This window comes from Pleurodeles waltl, chromosome 3_1, assembly GCF_031143425.1.
Source record: "Pleurodeles waltl isolate 20211129_DDA chromosome 3_1, aPleWal1.hap1.20221129, whole genome shotgun sequence".
Lineage (NCBI taxonomy): Eukaryota > Metazoa > Chordata > Amphibia > Caudata > Salamandridae > Pleurodeles > Pleurodeles waltl.
Window position 1 is genome coordinate 553,598,460 of NC_090440.1, and position 23,484 is coordinate 553,621,943.

The following is a 23,484-nucleotide window of genomic DNA, read 5'->3' on the forward strand; positions in this document are numbered from 1 at the left end:
CTCTTCTCAATGAGAAAGCATGTCAGGTTGTTCTAGTCAGTGTAGCACCATATCTACTACCTCATTGATTCCAAAGTGAATTCAGTAAGATTTTGAATTTGAAATGTCAGCTTCCCCACTGCTGCTATTGCCCAGTTGAGTTTATTCAAGGCATTGTAGAGACAGTTCAACTGTTATCTGAAAGGCTTGTACAAGACAGTTAAACCCAGTTTGGATCTCAGACGAAGCCCATACTTCTGGCATTTCAGCTCCTCAAGAGAGAAATAAAAGGAAGCGAGTGTTAACTCAAAAACAAAAGGCCCAACTAATGGAATTCCCCAACACCACGCTGCGGTCACAAAAGTACATCATACAAATGTTTTAAGACAGGGCATATTACTTAGTGATTCCTTCTTCCTGTGCTCTCTGGGTGCCATTTTGTGTCGCTAGTGTTATACCTAAGACTTTTCCCCCGATTGTTCTCTTTTATACCATTATCTCAGTGCCCCACTGCTTCCCATAGAGGATCCAAACTTTGAGTCTAGTTGTGGCCCCCCTACGTGTATCTTTGGCACTAGGGGACTCAGATCTCACCTCCTTCAGGTCTCAGGATATGAGTGTAGTGCTTTGGTTTAATTTTTTCTACTTTCATCTCCATCCTTTCTCTCTTTTGGTGTCTATGGATGATATGCGCTGCAGCACGTAGAATACCCTTAAGAGGTGTCAGTGTGGAGTGTAGGAGGTCATGTAGCAGGGCGTTACCACCCTCCAGATTAGAGAGTAAGAAGTCCTGAACAGCAGTTCTGAAGTTGCTTTCTGGGAGAAACAGTTTCACTTTCATTAGAAGAGAGAGCTGGTACTAAGTTGCCTTTGTTTTGCTTGGCAATGTGTTCCTCAAGGGTGAGGTTGGTGTCCTGGGTGAATCAAAGTAGCTTGACATTCATTGAAAGCAGGGGTTCGAAGCCATCAGAATCATCAAGGTTCACATCATTGAGACAGGTTTGTACTGTTTCTTCCTTGTTGGTCTTGGCTAATAAGAGGAATCCTGTCTAGGGTGGGTTGAACGTCAGGTAGGTGTGGACCTCCAGGTGTGGATTATATACAGGCAGTGTTTGAGTCATTGGGCGTCTGAAGCATAGGAGACTTTCAAATAGAGTTGTGTGTCATCAGTATTTTGGTGAATCTTGGACTGTTATCTGTGAGTAGAGCACTAAGCGGCTGCTTGAAGAGGTTGAAGATGAAAGGGGACAGTGCAGAACCCTGGGGAACTCCACAGGTGATAAGGTACTTTGGGACCTAGAGGTGTCAATGTGAAAAAACTGGTGTTGGTTGGATACTGGGTAGCACTCAACCAAATACTCCTTCTAGGAGACTTGCCATTCCTCTTCTGCTGCCAGTGTTACCTTGGAAGTGAACTCTACGTCTGATGCCGAAAACACATTGTTGGTATTGCTGACTTCAGGTATCCTTTCACACTTACAATGTATATACCTAGGGCAATAATAAATGAGTTCCTTTTAATATGGCCATAACATTTGCACGTACCAGAGTACTCCTCAGAGTATTACGAATTAAGTTCTGATACAGTCTCCATTTGTCGGTTCAATCAAAAGCTGTTGGTGCATGGGAATCTTTGTTTGGACAGTGGTGGTCAAGTAGCAGGGTGAAGAGGGTGTGGCATGACTTTGCACTGAGTATTCCTAATTAGAAGAGGCTCACTGCCTGTTTAACTCAAACCAGTTTGCACTTTGACCCGCAATAGGTCGTTTCCTGGAGATGCACATGTACATGACCTCAGCGTTGAGCATGAATGACATGAAGGCAATTGGTCTGCAGATGGCACTCGACCTCTTGGCAAAGAAGGAGAAGAGAGACTCCATCACTGGCCTCCGGACAAGGACACAACCAGGCCGCCCTGACTGGGGCAAGGTAAGCACATTGGTCATAATGTGTATTTTAAACAATCTCCACTTCCCCGAAACTCAGCCTTTCATGAATAAGTTAACTTGCCATGTGTTGGCTAACCTCCGCATCGCCATATTGAAGCAAAATCTGCCCAGAGTTTAATATAGTCCACCATGATATCTGATGCAAAACTCATAAGCTCCTTCGAGACATCTGTCTATCCATGAAATTCTTCATTAAAAACGCCATTAAAACGCCCTGGCCCAAAGTCACTGATCTGAAAAAGTTTGCATACTCAGTCCCAGCTCTGCATTGTGTGTCGCTGTCCCTCCTAGAATATGGCACTGCTATCTTAGTAGACCTCTTCCCTCCCAAATCACTCACCTATAAGTCGAACAAACCCTGTTAATCAAACCTGCAGAGGCTGGCTCGGCCAGGCAACCTCCTCTCGCCTCAGCCCCCTGCCCGAAATGCTACTGGCAGCTGAGGTCGAATTTAAGTACTTTCATCACCCCCAAAGCAGTGCTTTTATCACCCCAAAGCACTGCATAGCGGGAGGCAGCCTGCCCTGGAAAAAGACGGTTGTGCTGTTGAAGAGATGCATTTCTGTGTAAAATATTACTAGGTGCCAAATCAAATTAATGCGTTTGCTCACAGAATACAAAACTATTAATAAACCTGATGTTCGAGGTAATAGTCGACAGGGGTAGAAATGGTCTGAGGTCTAATGTGCATTGACTAGCCTCCTGGGCCTCCTCCTTTGGGCTTCTGCTAAGGCCTCAGTGGCAATCTTGTGCCTCACTTTTGGCATGGTTAAGATAAGATCCATGGCCCTGTTGGTGGTGGGCTCAGTGAGATACAGTGCACATACCCTTTAAAATAAAAAAAATACCAGTCGAGCGGGTGGTAATCAAAATTACTGAAAAACAAAGCTTCCCACTCTAAACGGGATTCTAACAACCCTAAACTATAAACAAATATAAATGAATAAATAAAAAACAATAGAGGAGCGACTTTTTTGCAAGATTGAAAAAATCATTGTCCATCTACAAAAAGCTCCAAAAAACGAATAAAAAATGTAGTATATAAAAAGGGAATGCAGTTAAGAACGTGTCTTATAACTAGGTTTTGTCTGCAGCTGATGCATGTTTAGAGCTAGGAAAGGATTTGGGGTTTTTAGTATGCTCTAGAAGCTTGTTCTGTTGTGTCTAAAACACCGAGAGCCAGCACAACCATCAATTTTATCAGGGCATTTTGTGCGTGATTCCAAAAGTGAGGTGTACATATGTCCTAATTAATGACCTCTGATGTTTTGGGGTTCTAACACTCTCTTGTGGTGTTGGACTCTTGGAGTCACTGGTGTCTGACCAGGAGAGAGGATGAGATTTTCCCAGCAGATTTAAGTCTGTTTCTCTTCTGGTCCAGCTTCAGAAGAAAGCGTCCTCTTACTAATTCAATGGATCCAACTCCACGGGAAGGAGGCTTCTCTCTCTGCCCTAGGACAGGAAAGTATACAAAGTTAGCCATTACAGAACAACAGCTAACAAGGTCCTCAAATATTAGTTGGTATCAATTGTCCGGTAGCCCATAGATGCCAAAGGATTTGGAGAAAAGGCTTGACACTACCCTTGTTCTCAGAACTTACCCTTTACGAAATCTTTTCAAGATACTTCTTCCATCTTAAGAAGTTCCCTTGAAACTCTTCCTAGAAAGCCCACCTTTCACAGACCCTTTTTTATGACGCTCTCACAGAAGACAAAAGCCACTTTGCCACTTTAGTATCTCTTCTTAGCAACCTTGTAGGAATCTACCCCAGGGACTACTGTTAGGAATATCTCCCCATTAGCACCCAACTCATTGTGGTGTTCACATTTTTCATGGTCATGACCTTGTGCTTAAGAGCCAGCTCATCCACTCATGTAGATTTATTTTAGATCCTCTTACTTAACCACTTAGCCTCAACTGTGCATTTGTACCACTTAATGACAGAAGACACCATAAATATGAAATGGCTGCTTATCCATAAAAAAATATCAGCAGTTGAAATGCCTCTGAAAACATGTAAAAGGACATACCCCACTCTTTTTTTAAATCTTCATTTTAGGTGTTTAAAAAAATCAGCAGCGAAAAGAAAGGTAAAGTGCAAGTGTTCTTCTGTGGCTCCCCATCACTTTCGAAGATCATCAAGTCACACTGTGAGCAGTTCAACTTCAAGTTTTTCAAAGAAAATTTCTGATGTGCTGTTTGCAGGAGTATGCAATTGTATGGATTAGTGTCCTAGTGGTAGTGCTTTTGTATTTTTATGATGTGGAAAGTGAATTACTTTTTGCTGTAGCCATAAGTGTGGGGAACCATTACCTTCCCAGGTGTCAAGATGTTAAGAACTGTGTATCTAATAGGGCCCGGGACGGAGAGACACCGTCCTGTATGAGGAAGAGATTTAAGCCAACGATTATCATCAACTTTGCTGGCATAACTTGTCTCCTGTCAAAGAACTTTAGCAGGTTACAGAAAGAATGTTTAGAAAGTGGCAAACTAAAATCAAATATATAAAAAAGTGAATTGTTTTATAAATGCTTGGTGTAAAGTGACGCTTCTATAATTGGCTACAAGTCAACTAATGAATTGAATGAAAGCTTTTTTCAGCACTGCCCATGGGACAGTTTTCTGTAGCTCACTGCTGTTTCGTAACCCCTGCACATAAGCAACTTTGCTACCTGCTCAGCTGCAGTCACTTGTGCTGTGGGCAACTGATGTCACTTGTGCTACCTGCTCAACTAGTCACTTGTGCTATGCTCAACTGGAATCACTTGTGCAACCTGTTCAACTGGAGTCACTTCTGCTAGCTGCTCAACTGGAGTCACTTGTGTTATGCTCAACTGGAGTCACTTCTGCTAGCTTCTCAACTGGAGTCACTTGTGTTATGCTCAATTGGAGTCACTTGTGCTATGCTCAACTGGAGTCACTTGTGCTACCTGCTCAACTGGAGTCACTTGTGCTAGCTGCTCAACTGAAGTCACTTCTGCTAGCTGCTCAACTGGAGTCACTTGTGCTATGCTCAACTGGAATCACTTGTACTATGCTCAACTGGAGGCACTTCTGCTAGCTGCTCAACTGGAGTCACTTGTGCTATGCTCAACTGGAGTCACTTCTGCTAGCTGCTCAACTGGAGTCACTTGTGCTATGCTTAACTGGAGTCACTTGTGCTACCTGCTCAACTGGAGTCACTTCGGCTAGCTGCTCAACTGGAGTCACTTGTGCTATGCTCAACTGAAGTCACTTCTGCTAGCTGCTCAACTGGAGTCACTTGTGCTACCTGCTCAACTGGAGTCACTTCTGCTAGCTGCTCAACTGGAGTCACTTCTGCTACCTGCTCAACTGGAGTCACTTCTGCTACCTGCTGAACTCGAGTCACTTGTGCTATGCTCAACTGGAGTCACTTGTGCTACCTGCTCAACTGGAGTCACTTCTGCTAGCTGCTCAACTGGAATCACGTGCTATGCTCAACTGGAGTCACTTGTGCTACCTGCTCAACTGGAGTCACTTGTGCTACCTGCTCAAGTCGAGTCACTTCTGCTACCTGCTCAACTTGAGTCACTTGTGCTATGCTCAACTGGAATCACTTGTGCTAGCTGCTCAACTGGAGTCACTTGTGCTATGCTCAACTCGTCACTTGTGCTACCTGCTCAACTGGAGTCACTTGTGCTACCTGCTCAACTGGAGTCACTTGTGCTACCTGCTCAACTGGAGTCACTTGTGCTAGATGCTCAACTGGAGTCACTTGTGCTAGATGCTCAACTGGAGTCACTTGTGCTACCTGCTCAACTGGAGTCACTTGTGCTACCTGCTCAACTGGAGTCACTTGTGCTACCTGCTCAACTGGAGTCACTTGTGCTAGCTGCTCAAGTGGAGTCTCTTGTTGGACGGTTTGTAATGGCTGCCCTGCTTTTTATTTTAAAAGTGATGATTATTACATACCTAGGTGAGTTATAATGTGCACCAGTAGTTGGTGATACATATATGAAGCCAACTGGTCGCAGAAAATATAATTTTCTTGTAGTAGTCACACACAGTTGAAAGAATGAGGGAATAATCTGTGCATCTGTGATACATTATCTGACCAGCTATTCAATATAAAGCATCAAAGTGCCTAGCACTCAATTCAGGGACAGCATGGATTGCAAAGGGGGACTTTTTAAACTAAATAATATACCTGGCTCTGCAGGGTCAGTCATAGGTCAAACATGATTGACATGTCAATGAATTGTCTTGTGAGTGTCAGTATCTGTCGCGATTTGACACATAAAAGGCTCTTCCCAGCCCTTCTTTTTGTCACAGCACCAGCTTGCTATGGAGAGCTCCACATTTCTCTACAGACCCTTCCATACTGAGCTAGATTCAGAAGTGCAACCACTTAAAACACACACTCTGTATAGGACCTGAATTTAGTAGTAGAGACTCTGGTAATTTGCTGACTTGACTACTACTCAGCCCTCCTCATTGGCCTCCTCAAAAATAGACTGGCTGCCTGGCTGCACTTAGAGCTGTCATACGTGCTGCTAAGAGATTTCTGACCAACACCAAAAATGTGAGCATGAGACACCAGCTCTTGCTTTCCTTAAATAGTTCCCAGTGGATAATGATGCACTATGGCGACAGCTGCTAACCCACAAATCTTTAAATTTCAACACTCTACATACCCCGCTCATATGTTATTTATTTCTGGAGATTCAGGAAATTTGCATCCAAAACACAAAAGACCTCTCTGTCCCACACTTTTTTTTAAAGAAGATCCTCTTGAGGAATGTAGAACACCCCTTTCTCTGCTTTCATATCACTTCTAAAGAAACCTGAGCAAGAAGCATCAAGACATGACCACAAAATTCCCTTTTCTTCTTGTATCTGTTGTTGCTTCTGTTATCACGTCCTCATACTCATGCATTACACTACCAAATCTTGAAGGGTTGCATCACATTTATATCTAATTCTGCTGTCCTTGAGCTTAGTTTAGTCAGTTTTGTGGACTGCACCATTCTCCACTCCTCCTCTCAAGCAGATCCTATTCTCTACCTTGCTTAGAATGGATTGCACAATTGTGTAGCATTAACTTTTACTTGAACTAATTGCTCATGGGTGATGTTCAGCTTTATGCTCTGAAATATTACAATGAAAGCCATCTCATTAATGCAGTCGTTCTTATATCCTTCTTATGCTTGTGGTTATGACTTACCCATTTCATTCTGGGTCCTTGTTCTTTATTAATACAAATGCTAGTTGCCCTGACTCCCATATTAACTACTTCTGTTTCTCACCTTTACGTATGGCTTTGCAATGTATTAAATATTCACTATTATCTCTTCTCTACGTATACTTAGACACGTCTTCACTGACCTGCATCAGAAAGTAACCTTATATTATCTATTTACTCTCTTTGTGTCCTTCTCTAACTCACTTAATTATGGTTAATGTTTCCCTAGCAGCGTGTTTTGTAATAAGAGTTATTAGTGCTTTGGACAGAAAGCATTCAGTGTACGCCTCAAACTAATTATACAGATGTCAGTCTATGCTTAGCAAATAATTGTTAAATAAATCAATTTTCTCATTCTTGACCATCTGTATATGCATCTCTGTTGACATGTTATCCTCTATTACAACAGCATTTACTCCTAATATGTTAATTTTATCTTTCAACGTATTTCACTTAGCACTGATTTTAGTTCAGTTATTACAACGCATTGCACAGTGCTGTGAAACCTGGATGTTTGGAGCCTGCCCTTTAGGGGCCAATATATGAAGAAAAAAAAAAAACTCACATTTCCGGTGGATGTACTGTAATATGTCATAACTCAACATTCTGAAAGGTTCTTTGGTGATTCGGGCATCCCCTCTGTATTGCCTTGTTCAAGAGATGCATGCGTTCTACTAACTGTTATGTTGTTCATTTACCTTACCCCAGAGCACATTACATACCCGTGAAGTTAAACCTTACCTCGTGTGATTTGCGTGAAGGGGTTGTGTTGCAATCCTTTTCATTGTATTTTATGGTCAGTCTACTCTTCTATGTATGGAAAGTGTGCCATAAGCTAAATTGCTAAATATTGAGTTTTGCAGTATGTGAAGCTTTGATGGCAGCAATAGTAGAGTGATCCACAGAAAACATGTTTGATGCCTTCCATCTTGGAGCTGCCTTCCTCAAAGAGAAGTTTTCCGAGCTCTGGAGACAGAGCTACGGCCATAGATGGGTCCTCTGAGTGTAACCTCACTAGCATCTTGTGATCTGCTTGGAGTGGCTTGTGCATGTCCTGAATGATCGACCCATAAGAAGAGAGTTTGTAAAAAGGTCGCAGTCTGATTTTATTTGGGTGCAACCATTTTCCACAGATTACAAATCTCATCTTCTTTCACGGGCTACCTTCGAAACATACAAGGACCACAGTGTGCTTCTCTATGTCCCTTTCCCCCCAGAGTGATCAAAGCCGTCTTCTACCTGCTCCTGTCTCCAGTCAACTCTAATTGCCAGTCTTTCCCCCAAACCCTATTTCGTAGTTTATTTAATTTTTGACTCATTATGACTGCCTGAGATTTGTTAAGTCAGCAGCAAGCACTTACAATTACTGTGGTTACCAGTAACTTGTGGGTACAGAGTTAATAGGCATTGTACGTGGGATTCTAAAGATCCCCTGAGAGTCCCCAGTTAAGGCAGAAGGTGGTAATTCCATATGTTTGCCCCAGAATTGTGCTCAGAGATTTTGGCAGATTTCCACTGCCAGAGTCCCCAGGTGAAACCTGCCAGGCCTGCGGATTTAGTACAGACCTCATATTACTGGCCATATTGTATGTACAAGCAGGGACGGCTTTTGGGCGGTGCGAGGGGTGCAGTCGCACCAGGCACTGACCTCAGGGGAACGCTGTGTTTAGAAATAACTTCCGAAACTTGCGATTTAAAAGCACCTGCTGAAATGTTCCTTGTGCGTCCAGCCTTCAGGAAACAATAAAAATGTCAAGATACCTCTTGTGATTAATGTTCCTGCTAGGGAGAGAGATGGGAGTTTTGCCTAGTGGCAGCTTTGACTCCACATGAGGTAGCATAGAGGGTTAATATGCCTGTTGCAAAAAACAGAACTATGGGGCATATTTAAGAAAAGTGGTGCTGCACATAGTGCAGCACCACTTTTCTTGCATCCCTTAGTGCCCCCTAACGCCACCATGTGTGCATCATATTTAAAATACGGCGCACCATGGCGGTAGTTAGGGGACTAGAGTCAGAATTTTTACGCTAGTCTGGCGCTTTGCAGGATTAGCGTAAAAAATGTTGACACTAATCCTGCAAAGCACCCAGAGGCCCATTTTAATCAATGGAAGCCTCCTTTTAACGCCTGCTCTTAGCAGGCGTTAAAAGTGCCGGAAAAAAATAACATAATGAAATCTGTCAGATTTATTTGCGCCATTTTTTTGCCCCCCCCCCCTAACGGGGGAATGCCACCTTTACATACATTATGCCTGGTGCAGGCATAATGTAGCGCAAAGGGTTACAAAGTGGAGCAATGCATGCATTGTGCCACTTTGTAAATATGGCACAGTGTTTTTTGCCTTCTATCGCCACATTAGCATAAAAAAATGACGCTAATGTGGCGTTAGAATGGTGCTAGGGGCTCTTAAATATGCCCCTATATTTTTTATGTGTATAGCTGAGTGGATTAGTAAAGCCATCCTTTACAAGTGCTTTAAAACAAATGGGTGCATGTGAAAGGGAAGCGATGGAGAGATGAGGGGCACATTTGCCAGGTGGTAGTGAGTGAAACCGAGGAGGAGGTCATGGAGTGGGAGGCGCCACAATAAACTGTTGCACCGGGCGCCACCAGCCGTTTACAAGGTCAGTGATAAACACATTTGTGCTGTAAATTTCATTAGGGGACACTTGCTGCAAAACGCAGCTGAAATCTCAGAGTGAAATTCTGGGAAGAAATTACCAGGAGCAGCAGTCCCAGAAGTACCTATTCTTCTGCTAATTCTTCATCAGAAATACTTATGAATTTATAATTGCCCCCTAATAGTCACATAACAGAATGACTGAAATATGGCACAACTTGTGACAGCTTTAAACAAAAGTGGGATGAATAAGAAAGTCCTTTAAACAAATAGGAATGTGAGTCAAATCAATGAATCACACGGAGGTGAACAGAACAGTATTTGAAATGAATGAGTATGAATCACACTTGAGTGCACAGCACACTGTTTAAAATAAGTATGACAGTGAATAAAAATGATATGAATCGCACTGAGGTGAATAAGAGGCTCTCTGAAGTGGATAAGAATATGACTGAAATGGCTATGGATATGGTGAACTATGTGTGTATGGCACACGATGAAAAGCAGGTGACCCCGGCAGCCAATCACAAGGTTGTTTAATGAAACTGTAGAGGCACACTTTAGAGTGACTCTTTGGAAGGGGGTGAGTGAAGAAGGTCTCAGTCTGATTCTATTTGGGTGTAACCATTTTCCACAGATCACAAATTCTGGCCACAGGTGAGAAAGGGTCTGCAGTGCAAGCAATACTTTGTGAAAATAAGGCTGCTAGAGGAAACAAGAGAAATATCGGCTGCACCTGGCTCACTATTTTACAGACTGCTGTTTGCAAAGTAAATATGTATATTTTGTGAAGGACATGCTTACATTTCATTTTGTATAGTATGCATAAATATAATATAACATAACCTATTAAAGTGCAGACGTTTATTATTTCCTGTGTGTTCATACTCCCAAACACCTGAATGGTGTCTGGTTGTCCATCTTTGATTTAGAGTTTGTGTTTCAAATGTTATTGTTTTCCCTGTAAAAATATAATTATTTTCATGATTGTAAAGGACTAGATTAGCAAGTCCACCTGATACAGGTCTGCAATGTTGCTGGCTAAAATTGTGAAAAGATTACACGTTTAGCCTCTTTTAGGGCATGGAATGTAATGCTAACACACTCACAATTATTCTAATAGCATTCCAACTGTTATTTTTGAATTCAGACTATGTTAAAACTCTAAACTGTGCATACCTGACTGATCGTTATATACAGTTTCCTTGACTTTTCATTTTTGAAGCAATTTCTTTTTCAGGTCAAGCCTACCAGACAGCACAAGCTGTCTAGTTATGAAAAACCTATTGTGATCTTACACTGCCCACCAATTGCATTACATCAGTTGACTTTACTGTCACTCTCATTAGCTTGCTTTGTATTTGTTGCCTTGTGTGGGCTTGCCTTCTTTTTTCTGTGTTGTCCCTCCACTGGATCTTAGCCTATTTACTTGTGTTCTCCCACTGCTTACTTTTCAGGAACCACTTATTTTCCTCTTTTGGTTAAGCACTCCAAAAGAGTGCATGTGTTTACCAGCTGTCTCTCTCGAGTACTTCTCTTCCAACACTGTGCTCTGTGCTGCTTTCTCTCACCTGCGTGCTTCTCCCCTACCACGTTTGTGTTTCACTCACCCTCGAGTGCTGCTTTGCCACCCCTTGCCCTGATCCCTGTTGCACCCCTGCAAGCTCCCTGTTGCGACCCCTTTGACCTGCCCCTTGCAGACCCCTCCCCCTCCTTTGCTGCCACCTCCTCACACCCACGGATTGTTTCTTTAATTTCCCCTGTTTTTTTCAGAGGTTCAGACAGTAAATTGCAGCTAGCCTGCACCCCGTAAAAGCACATTTACACTACTTCTATTTCTTTTTGTCCTATTTACAGATCCATCTTGGATCAGTAAATTACAAAAATGGGGCCCGCTTTATTTTGTAGTCATGAATTCATTATAGACCATGTGTGCACCACTGCGTCTTCCAGCCTTTTCTTCCTTTATTTTTTAGCTTTTCGACAATGTGGCACTTCATCTTGTTCCTGATGAACAGTATGGCTAAAAGTCATTAGCAAAGCCAAAAGGTCCCAAAAGCGGGATCTGTTTGCTTTGCCAATTTTCATTTGAAATGCAGTTTAGTATGATGACCACAGCCTTCGATATTCCGATAGAATAGCAGTAGGAGCAAAGAGAAACTGAACTGACAGCTGTTATTATTTCTTTTTCCCTATGAGGTTGGAGTGAGACCTCTGTGGACACCCATAGACACTGGGGCCTACTCACAAGATCAGTTTGTTATTTCTCCTGCAGGACCCTTGTCCTATTATATGTCTTTGTGGATTGCCCCTCAAAATAGTTAAAATGGGACTCAGACAGCAATTTTAAGGTAATAGGCATAGACAGTGCAAACAGAAAACAAGGCGTCATCTATACACGTTTACTTATAGGGAGGTGGACATTTCAAGGCCCATTTACCAACGCATATAACGCTACATAAAACAATACCTTTGTGCTACTACTTCCCGTGCTCATAAATGATTTTGTAAATTGCCCCTTAGTATGTAAATTTAAATTTTTGCAAAAGATGGGTGGGGCACATGCATTTTTCACCATTCTTAGATTGGTAATAGAGAATGTAGTTACATTATTTTACTCCACTCTGCATCACAATACGGTTTTTGCAAACTGAATGAACCTCAAGTGACTCACGCTTAGTTCAAGTTAAGAGTCTGAAATGTGGAGAGAAAAAATATTTCAGATCTTATGCAAATACAGGAAATACAGTGCACAACAAATATGCTTCACTTTTGGAACTAGTGCCAAATTATATGAGGTCATAGCATTCAACAGTTGCAGCACTAGAAAAGACGGGCCAAATGTATTTTCCCACTTTGGTGATATGAACAGCGCAAAATAAGTTCACTTCAGTGTGTATTAAGTAAAGATTTGTGCAAAATGAAATACATACATTTAAAATTTCATATAATAAAAATCTGGTTGTTGACTAATATATTTTTTAATAAAACAAGTTTTGGATTATTTTAGTTGCTAACTGTGATGTTTACAAAATGTCCAGTTCTGAAATAGCATCACGCAGGCCGTACAATGGCAAATTGTGAGCTATAAAGTGACTTTGATATAAGACAACATTGAAATTAAGTAAATTAAACTAATTTTGGTTTAAACCGTTTAATCTGTCAGATTTGAAATGTGAAGAAAAATGTTTTTACACCAATTTGTATGCCAGCAGAGAACAATAGTGCAGAACAAGTGTGCTGCAATTTTTGCTAAAGGTGCATATCTTGCAATATCAGCTCTATCTATTTCACAAAAATATGTCTACATTGCAAAATACTGTTCGTAAAATAATGAGCCACCTATCTTCAATATAATTATTGTTTCCTCTTGCACCAACGTTTTCACAATATACGGCTTGCACTGGAAATACTTCCTTGCCTGTGGCCAGCTCAAGACTGAGCCACTTCCAGATGTGAGCTCTGCAGCTTCATTGCACTATCATGATTTGTGGATATTGCACTGCTGGACATACCCTGGCTCTTGTTTTGGTTGCCCTCTGGGTGCTGAAAAAGCTTCAGCGGATTCAAAATGCTGCCGCCAGATTAGCCCTGGGACTGCCTATTGTTTCTCTGCCTCCACTGCTCTAGATAGGTTTTACCTTCTCCCAGTGGCAAAAAGTATGGCTTATAAATTCCTTTGTCATGTACATATAGTCATCCACCTCATCGGTCCCTCTTTCGTGAGGAAACATTTGAGCATCTATGTTCCTAGTCATTCACTCAGCTCGAAGAAAGCTCTCCTTCAGTCCTTGGTTTCATTTGGGTTTGGACTGGTGACAAGGCTTTCTTGACTAAACTCTGGAGCATCCTTCCTATAATGCTGTGTAAAATGCATAAGCATTTACACTTTAGAAAAGCCTTCAAGACCTGGCTGTACAGACCGTAGTTGAGGTGGTCTACATTGATCAGATGGGCTAAAGCTGCCTCTTGCCAGCATTTTCCCTCAGTTTCTCAGCGCCAGGGCACCTCTGTAGGTATTAGCACTTTCAATAGATTTTATACCATAACAAGAGTAGCATGTGTTTGCAGACTGCAGCTTAGATGTGAATGCAGGCTTCTATGGCCCTCCTAGACAACTTTAGCATTTCCTACTAGCCTCATGTTTTTCAAAACAAAATATATCATGCAAAAGCACATACATATAGAGAGGCTTTCAATCAACACTCTTTTGGCATTGGTCTGTTCAAATGTCACACAAATAATACTCCCTCCTATCACAGCACAAAGTATAAGCCAGTGGACCAGCTCATCTCAGCAACTGGATTACTTTGAGTGACTCCATTTGCCTTTGCACATGTATACATACCCCTAAAAATAGTTTCTCAAGAACAGAACTTTCAAGGCACTTACACCTCCCAGTGAATGATAATCCCTATGTATAGTATGTTATCATCCACTATTACCATAACATTAAAGACATTTATTGTAAGTTGCAATGTTGACTCATCACAAGCAACCACCTTTGGTATATGTATTTAATTTGTAGGGAAATAAGTACCAGACATTAGAGTGACAAGTGTGTATGAAAATGTCTTTGTTAATGCCACACCCGCTCTACTTTGTGATTGTCATTTCAAGCAATTGTATCTGACTTGCATGGGACGCCTTGTAATCCCTTGAGGAAATGCAGCAGCTTTGCAGCCTTTGCACTTTTTTCTGATACAATTGTGGTCAGTTATATGTATTCATTGTGTGCCAAAATCTCAGTCTGTTAAGAGTCATCCTGGGGTAGTTTTGCAGTTGCCATTCTCCATTCCCCATTTCTAAACAGAAAGCAAGGGTTTAGTGGTGGAAGTCAGTCCATAGAAAATACAATCTTGCAGAAAGTAATGTTTCTTTATAGCACTTGTTTGAGGAAAAACTTGGTGCAAAGCAGTGCATATGTATTTTCTCAAGCTGTCAATGTTGTGTGCCTTTCGCACAACTGGCTTTTCCAAACTGTAAGTATACACTCAAGAAGGGCTGTGACAACGCTGTACTCATTTGAGAGGACCTCAGTTAGTAGTATAGTGCGACATGCTTTCCACATCCATTGCATTCTTCCATGAGGACCTCTCTCAGTAGCAGAGTGCAACATATTTTCCATCGACATTGTACTCCTTTGTTGGTAGTGTTGTGAGGTTATTTTAGCATTCACATGGGCACATTATTTACTCCTGGGCCTGAGGCCTGTGCTCTCTCACCTAGTTACATTTTGTTTTTACTCCTTTTATTATTTTAGCAAAGTTTCATTTTAGTGGAAATGTTTTTCATTCTTTTATCAGTTGCCCTTCCACGCAGAATTTGTTGCTAATTTATTTGCATGACATTTTCATCCTGTGCTCAACCCAAGGCTGTACAGGATATTTACCTGGGATTGCCGGTCCAAAGAGTACATTGTCTACTCTCCACAGAAAAATATGTGTTGTCACATAAGGGCAGTTCTGAGAATAACATATATGTTATTATAAAACATCACACTACCCACACGAGGGTAGAGAGATAATTCCAGCCAGCTTGCCATCTCATGCTGCACGTCGTTGCAGTTTCTGTAGAAACCTTTTGGTTCCTCTTCATCTATGTGGGAGGACTCCCTGTAGGCTAACATACCTCTTATTCACCTCTGAACGGAGGTATGGGGGTTGGGATTCCTTCCCAGACCAGAAGGGTGGATTAGGGCTACCACTGCTATTTGCTCTCATGTAGAATCTTAGTAGTGTAGGTAGGGTTATTAGGGACACTATTGTAACAATATGGTGAGACTTTGCTTGCATTTCACTTTCCTTATCACTGCTGTGAGAATGCTGTGTTTCATTATCCTCATAATCGCCATTCATGCCTTTTTACATAGAACGCAGTTGCTTCGATAAAACTGAACCAAGAACCTGCTGTTGTTTGCTTTTGCATGTTTGAGACTTATATAACTGAGAGAAAGGGATATGATCTGTTCCACCACAACTTCCCTGAGGAGTCTGAGTGTCATGCATTAGGATGCCTAAATCACTCTTACCTTTGGTATTGGTGAGGTGCTGCTAGCTAGCCAGAAGGGTTAGGCTGACAGCTGTCACTGTCTGTGGGATCACACTCAGTCCCCCATACTCAGTGGTGCAGCCGCCAAAAATCCAGAAGTCTTTTTACTATAACAGGAGTCTACGACAATAGTAGAGTGTAACTGTATCTTTCCATCTCCATTGCATTCTTCTGTGAGGACCTCTGTTGGTAGGATTGAGTTACTACAGCTTTCCATCTCCATCTCCATGGTACTCGTCAGTGAGGACCTTTGGTGGTAGTTGAGTACAACAAGTTTTCCATCTAATAATTAACAAATATGATGGGAGGGCAAGGTTATGTCCTTTAACTTGTAAAACCATGGAGTAAATGCAATTAATCAGTACTCATGGAAGGTCCAAGTACAATGTGGTGATTAAATCCAGTCATCACAACTCCGAGCTTCTCAGAGTTCTTTACTGGCAACAAATATCCATACATAAAAAGACCAAGCCAATGTGTTTTGTCTTCAGTACAAGGACTTCATCAGAGCCTGCAAAATATATATACACATATTCAAAAGTAAAACTTTCAAATATAAACATACATAGAAATGTAGAAGTATGTACATTTTAGCATGCAGCTTGTTCCAAAATATACATTTTTATAAAAAATGTTTATAAAATGTTACTATTTTTCATTATTTTTTTAATTAAAGTAAAAGTCATCCCTTTTACCCATCGTCTCCAAAGATGTGATTACCATCAACAAAATTCACTTGTAAAAATTCCTTAGAAAATAGCCCAAGAGCTCAGTGATTTCCACTAAAAGCCATCCTCAAGATCTGATGAATAAAAAGATGCCACTTATAAACTCCATGACATTTAAAATATGCAACATCTATATAATGTGCAACACAGTACTTACTAGTACTTACTTAGTTCCCATTATTTCAATTCTCTGTTGAAAAAAGATAAATATACAACATCTTACTTGTTCCATGAATGCTAATTCCCAACATCACTATTAATTCAATTACCGTCAAAATCATAGCCCCACTGGCACTTATATCATAGAAACTAATTTATTTCCATTTCACTACCTCATTGTTTACTCCAACAAACTCTTATAAGGTGTCACAACCCGCTCATAAATTGAGGACCAGCGGATTCCTCCCATAAATATGAGAACAGTTCACTTAAATCAACCCCTGAGAAAACACCCAACCCAGCATCACTATATGTGCTCTAGGTTGGACGGCAAAGGCATTTAACAGAACAATGCAAATATGTCAAGGCCCTAATGGATAGAAACATTTTTTCTTATTGCCTCCACTTCATACACATGATTGCCTCAAACAAACACTGAGAGCCACTTGTCGACACACTTAAAAAATCTTCAACCAATGCCTTGCTTGTCAATTGCCATACAAACACCGCTATCACAATTCATCTGTTCCTTAATTACGACAAAAGTTAAGATATTAAACACTCATGTTCAACAAGGAAACTTTATCGAAACTCCAATGGAAGACAGCAGAAGGTCCGCATATAATCACTTACTTCATGGACGTTCCGCATAGCATTCCATTTGGAAATGGTAGTGTCTTCTTTAGTACCAAAGAATTTCACAATACCCCTGCCTGACCTTTTAAAGGACGTTCAAACCTTATGTTAATCACGTCCACCTGACTTCATCCTGTAACCCACTCATAAACAAATTTCCTCCAGCACCAACTTGGAGTGTTCATCACAGCAGTCTCCAAACTGTAGCTCCACTAAATATCCATCAAGTATCAAACATTCATTTTGCTTTCTCAAAACACAACCACATAAATCTCCACTCATGATTAAACTCCATATAAATACGTATTATAACAGTCATTATCTACATCACATTGAAACTTGTTTAATATCTTTTCACATTTTATTGTAGTGTTTTAAAAAAACATTAATTGTGCTCATTCTGCAAATATCCATCTTTCTTGCAGTGCCAGGGTATATTTTGAAAAAGGTAAATGAAAGTCAAGTGACTGAACAAAATCTAACACTCAAAAGCAAGAACTAAAGTAACAATCCACCACAGCTCTTAACAATCGACTATCAGCACACCATCAAACTGCACCTTTATCAGGCGCCATCTTTAAATGACCAACCCATATTTAATAAAACCCAAATTTCTCTCTACTCATACAGTTTCAATCATACATTCTTGTTGTTTTCGAAACATGACCAATAGATACTCAGCACGTTTTGCCCATCATTCAGTTCATTTAATCCAGCCGTTACCTCCATCACATCAACACTTTTTTTATTTGTACAATAATTACGCACCACCTGCAACTGTCCAACATTATTACAATGCAAGAGTATATTTTAAGTGAGGTGAATATAAGTCCAAAACAAAACACACAAACTCAAGACCTAGAATGCCACTGCACTGCAGCTCTTATCACTCAGCTGTTGGAACGCCATCAAATCTCACATTTATTGGGTGCCATTTTTGAGTGACCAACTCCTATATCATGAAACGCATTCTTCTCTGTAAACATACAATTTAAGAAAATCTCCAACAGCTTACCCTGTATACTCAACTTAACTTCAGAAACCCTATTAAACATCAATATTCAAATATTGTTGATCATTAGAGTAACTGCTTATCAAATCAGTTTGCTATTTGCTCTTAAACCATCCTCTTTAATCTAGGAAAACTCAATCTCCTGTCATCATTTAGCACCACCACTCTCCAACAGCAAGGCAGAAAATGTGATTCCCCCATTATATATCTCAAGCAAATGGCATGGTGCTAGATCAAGCCAAATACCCGGTCAGGCTGAGACGAATAAGTTACTTACCTTCGGTAACGCTTTTTCTGGTGGATACAGTAACTACCTGTGGATTCCTCACCAAAAGAATTCTCCCCTCGCGCCAGCCTTTGACAGAAATTTCTTCTAGCTCTGCACGTCGACGATGAGGTCACAATCGCCCGACTCCACGCGACGCCACATGACGTCATCTAGGCAATAAGAAGCCAACGTCGACGTGCAGACGTCAGTTATCACCATTTTTTTACATGCCATAGAGGCGAACAGGTTAAACCTAAAGAGCACACACTAATCCAGAATAGACGAAAATAAAACATTTAATATAGTAAAATATATATATCACAGTTATGAATGCTCAATTCGAGATAGAAATAAATAAATATATATATGTACAGGGCCAAAGCCGATGAAGCTGCTTTGGCCCTGGTGGAATGGGCACGAAGCCCCACAGGTGGATCTCTCTTCGCCAAAGAATAGCAGATCTTAATACATAGAATGACCCACCTGGATAGCGTTCTCTTGTGGACCGCTCTATCTTTCCTCTTCCCCACGTATCCAACGAAGAGCTGTTCATCCTGTCTGAACTCTTTCGTCCTGGCGACGTAGAAGCTCAGTGCTCTTCGCGGATCCAGCCGGTGGAGCCTCTCTTCCTCCTTGGATGGGTGAGGTGGAGGGTAAAAGGAAGAGAGAGTAATTGACTGCCCCAGGTGAAAGGGTGTAACAACCATCGGTAGGAAAGCCGCCTTGGTCCTCAACACCACTTTGTCCTTGATGAAGGAAAGGAATGGGGTTTCTACAGTTAGAGCCTGAAGCTCACTAACCCTTCTGGCAGATGTTATTGCCACCAGGAAAACAGTTTTAAATACTAGAAACCGTAAAGAACAAGAGTGCATGGGTTCAAACGGGGCCCCCATAAGAAAAGTTAAAACCATGTTAAGGTCCCACTGAGGCATTACGAATGGCGTGGGCGGATACTTATTAGTGAGTCCCTTTAGAAACTTTAAAACAATTGGTGATTTAAAGAAGGATGGTTGATCAGGAAGGCAAAGAAAAGCAGATAGTGCAGACAGATAACCCTTAACAGTGGCAACTGAAAAACCTTTCTGTGCCTAGATGACGTAATCTGGCGTCGCGTGGAGTCGGGCGATTGTGACGTCATCGTCGACGTGCAGAGCTAGAAGAAATTTCCGTTGAAGGCTGGCGCGAGGGGAGAATTCTTTTGGTGAGGAATCCACAGGTAGGTGTATCCATCAGAAAAATCTTTACTCCCAGCCACAGTTACAGATCCCAACCGAGTCCAGTCCTACAAACAATAATGCAAATCATTATCTGTGTCAAGACCCTTCTCCACCAGTCTCAATCTGCAAATCCATTTAGCCTCACTTTGCCATAAGCTCAGTTCTCGATCTCCCCCTCTAGGGCCAATATCAATTTTATCAATGCCATGAAAAGTAAATGACAAATTTTCAGGATGCATGGCTTTCATATGCTGGAAGATCAGACTTTCAATGTCCCCCCTTATCGCACTCTGATGTTCCTGTATTCTTGTTTTCAGCATCCTAATACTACTCCCCACATAGATTCACATAGCAATTTAGAACAAGGACAGAAAACAACTAAAATACTACAAAAGGGTATCATACACCCAAAAGAAATATGAAACAATTGCATAGAAAAATATGCTCACATCAGAACAAACCTATAAAATAAAACCACATATAAGAGAGCAATTGTTTGTGTCTTCCTATATGAAATTTAAACACATTCTTAATTTCCCAGTGTTGATCATTTGGAATTGATCAAAACATATTTAATTTACCTTTTCTAATTCTTACTCTTTTGGTATAACCCATATAGGCCCTGATTCTGACCTTGGCGGACGGCGGAGGCCGTCCGCCAAGGTACCGCCGCCAAATGACCGCACCACGGTCAGAAGACCGCGGCGGCCATTCGAACATTTCCTCTGGGCCGGCGGGCGCTCTCCAAAAGAGCGCCCGCCGGCCCAGAGGAAATGCCCCTGCAACGAGGACGCCGGCTCAGAATTGAGCCGGCGTAGTTGCAGGGGTGCGACGGGTGCAGTTGCACCCGTCACGTATTTCAGTGTCTGCAAAGCAGACACTGAAATACTTTGCGGGGCCCTCTTACGGGGGCCCCTGCAGTGCCCATGCCATTGGCATGGGCGCTGCAGGGGCCCCCAGGGGCCCCGCGGCACCCCCTTCCGCCATCCTGTTCATGGCGGGTTTCCCGCCATGAACAGGACGGCGGTAGGGGGTGTCAGAATCCCCATGGCGGCAGAGCGCGCTCCGCCGCCATGGAGGATTCCCCCGAGCAGCGGAAAGTCGGCGGGGGACCGCCGACTTTCCGCTTCTGACCGCGGCTGAACCGCCGCGGTCAGAATGCTTGTGGGAGCACCGCCAGCCTGTTGGCGGTGCTCCCGTGGTCGGTGGCCCTGGCGGCCACCGGCCGCCAGGGTCAGAATGACCCCCATAGTATCAAGAAATCCTCATGTATTCGTAACCTCTTCATTGAGAGAGAGACCATATAAGTCCGTTAGGAAAAAGAAAAAAACTTAAAGGTTTATCAGCTGGAGTTTACTATATTTATGTTTATCATATACCATTCAAAAAATCCTCGAAATGCCCGGTTTTCACTCAATGAAAAACATGAGAGTGTAATGTAGCTAGATGGCAAGGGTAAGTAAAACCGTGGCTCATTGCAGGGGATGTCAGAACAAGGGATTGGGGTGCATCTTGCACACAATCATAGTTGCAGGTTATGCATCTCATCAGAGAGAAACCACATAATAATAGCAGTAGTCATAGCTCCTTCAAGTATTAGCGAGCATGAGAAGCATCCTATAATCCAGCGAATATCACACAATGTTATTTACCTCAAAGGTGTCTGTGATAAAACATATGATCAATAATATATACAAAACTAAAGAAAGACAGCCTCTCCAATCCAATTTTATAGAATACATCAAATGAGAATTCTCAAGCAGTTCCCTTCAGGACGTAATCCGCACACATCCCGGTTACTACATGAAGATATAATGAGACCTTCAAATACCCATAGTCCACACTAATGACCAAGTAAGTCATAATAATTATAACAATATCTAAAAAACAGTCGGTCCCCCTTTATGCTAATAATTATACACCTTATATCTGCCTTCACTTACAACTAATAAATGTCAGTAACCCAAAAGGTATCGAAAGTAATTGTCCCAATGTCATAAGATAATCAGTGTGCTAATACTCTGTTCCTAAGTGTACATACAGAATAGACATTCCTTTCAAATTCAGTGAGTTCATAGTAATAACAGCAAGTTTCCATTTGTTGCATATGGGTCAGTTATCCGATTTTGGCACCTGATTATGTATAAATAAAAAACACAATTTAAGACATTAATATGCCCACACTTCAATTTGATCCATTGTGCATAATTTATCACAGCAAAAAGCCCTCACCTATTCACCATCGGGAAAATAAAAGAGGCTTAAATGGTAAAACCCTCCTCATGCACTTCAAAATTCACATTATTATAAAACCCATAATTAAGAAACCAAATGTCAATGGTGGATATTACAATAAGGCAGCATACCGTAAGTCGTCTCTTGGCATTCCTGTTGCACATATTATATTTGCGAGTTATCAGTCACATGGAAATTCGCCATCAGTGCCAAAAAGGCCCAACAGCCATGTGGATCCCGACATATTAGTTAGCAGAAAGTGCAATGCTGTCCCAGATCAAGTAGTAAACTATGTGGAAAAGCAGATCACACACCAAAAACATTTCCAATTCATATACACAATGGCCGGAAGAGAAACCAAAGTATATTATTTTACATTTCGATATATATTGGTCAATGAAACTTATTAGAATGAACCTGAAACATACTAAAATTGATGCCAGAAGCCACCTGCACCTGGCACGGGGAGCAAGAAAACAAAGAAACAGCAACAATGAGGATCCCAGGATTTTAAACCCACCCTCATTCTACCACTCATTACTGTGCACCTGAGTATGATCTGTTGACGTGATCCCATAGACCGCAAAAGACACGCCCACCTGGTGATTAGGTTTTGACCATCTTAACACTGAGAAAGTAACAGTCCAAACCATGTACCCTTTCCATAACTAAAAGGCAAGAACACACTCCCAAAAACGGTAATATATCTAAAAGGACACCAAATCTTCACCATGGACACCCGTGTATCAAAGAAACACCCTGAAACACCACTTTCCGCCAAATAGTAAATTACAGCGTCATCAACGTCAGTATATCCTAAGGTGAAATGAATCATATACGCTGTCTCCAAATATCCAGTGGTACAGGCTATTGCAAGGACCAGCATCAACAATCATTAAATGAACAAATATACAATCTACATATCATACTTCATATACTACTCAATTTATCACTGCACTGCATTCATATCCATTTAAGTGGTCCTCTCTTATCCACGGCATATACATCCCCCAAAAATACCATACGAATAAAATGAGCCGTGAAAACATGGCGCGGAAACATCACGCACCTTCCAAAGAGGGGCAGATGTATTATATGTATGTTGATTTCCCACATGTCCTCCAATTTACACTTTCACCACATTTATGTTAAGAAACTAATGCAATTGTCAACAACTCCCTCAACTCACCAACAATATTTATCCCCTGTGTATCTTACACATATGATCGAGGGTGCGACCACGGCCTAACATCATCATCCACCATATCAAACTAGACTCATAACTGATGAGAGATATAACTACTGTGATACACCAGTTTGCAGTTTACAATTTCACCCTGCATATGTAAAAATAATTATATGAATATCAATTATTACATGCAGTTCATCAATGTAAACACATTGCGGTAACAACATCTATCATCC

General features: G+C 41.5%; 1 protein-coding gene across 1 annotated transcript in view; it reads left to right on the forward strand.

The window, feature by feature from the left end:
- Positions 1-4,120, forward strand: part of NOX5 (NADPH oxidase 5) — a 246,625-nt gene extending 242,505 nt beyond the window's left edge. Inside the window, exons 14-15 of the mRNA XM_069221267.1 lie at positions 1,742-1,908; positions 3,989-4,120. Of these exons, the coding sequence (XP_069077368.1) occupies positions 1,742-1,908; positions 3,989-4,120 (299 nt within the window). The remainder of the gene's footprint in view (positions 1-1,741; positions 1,909-3,988) is intronic.
- Positions 4,121-23,484: the final 19,364 nt, after the last annotated feature.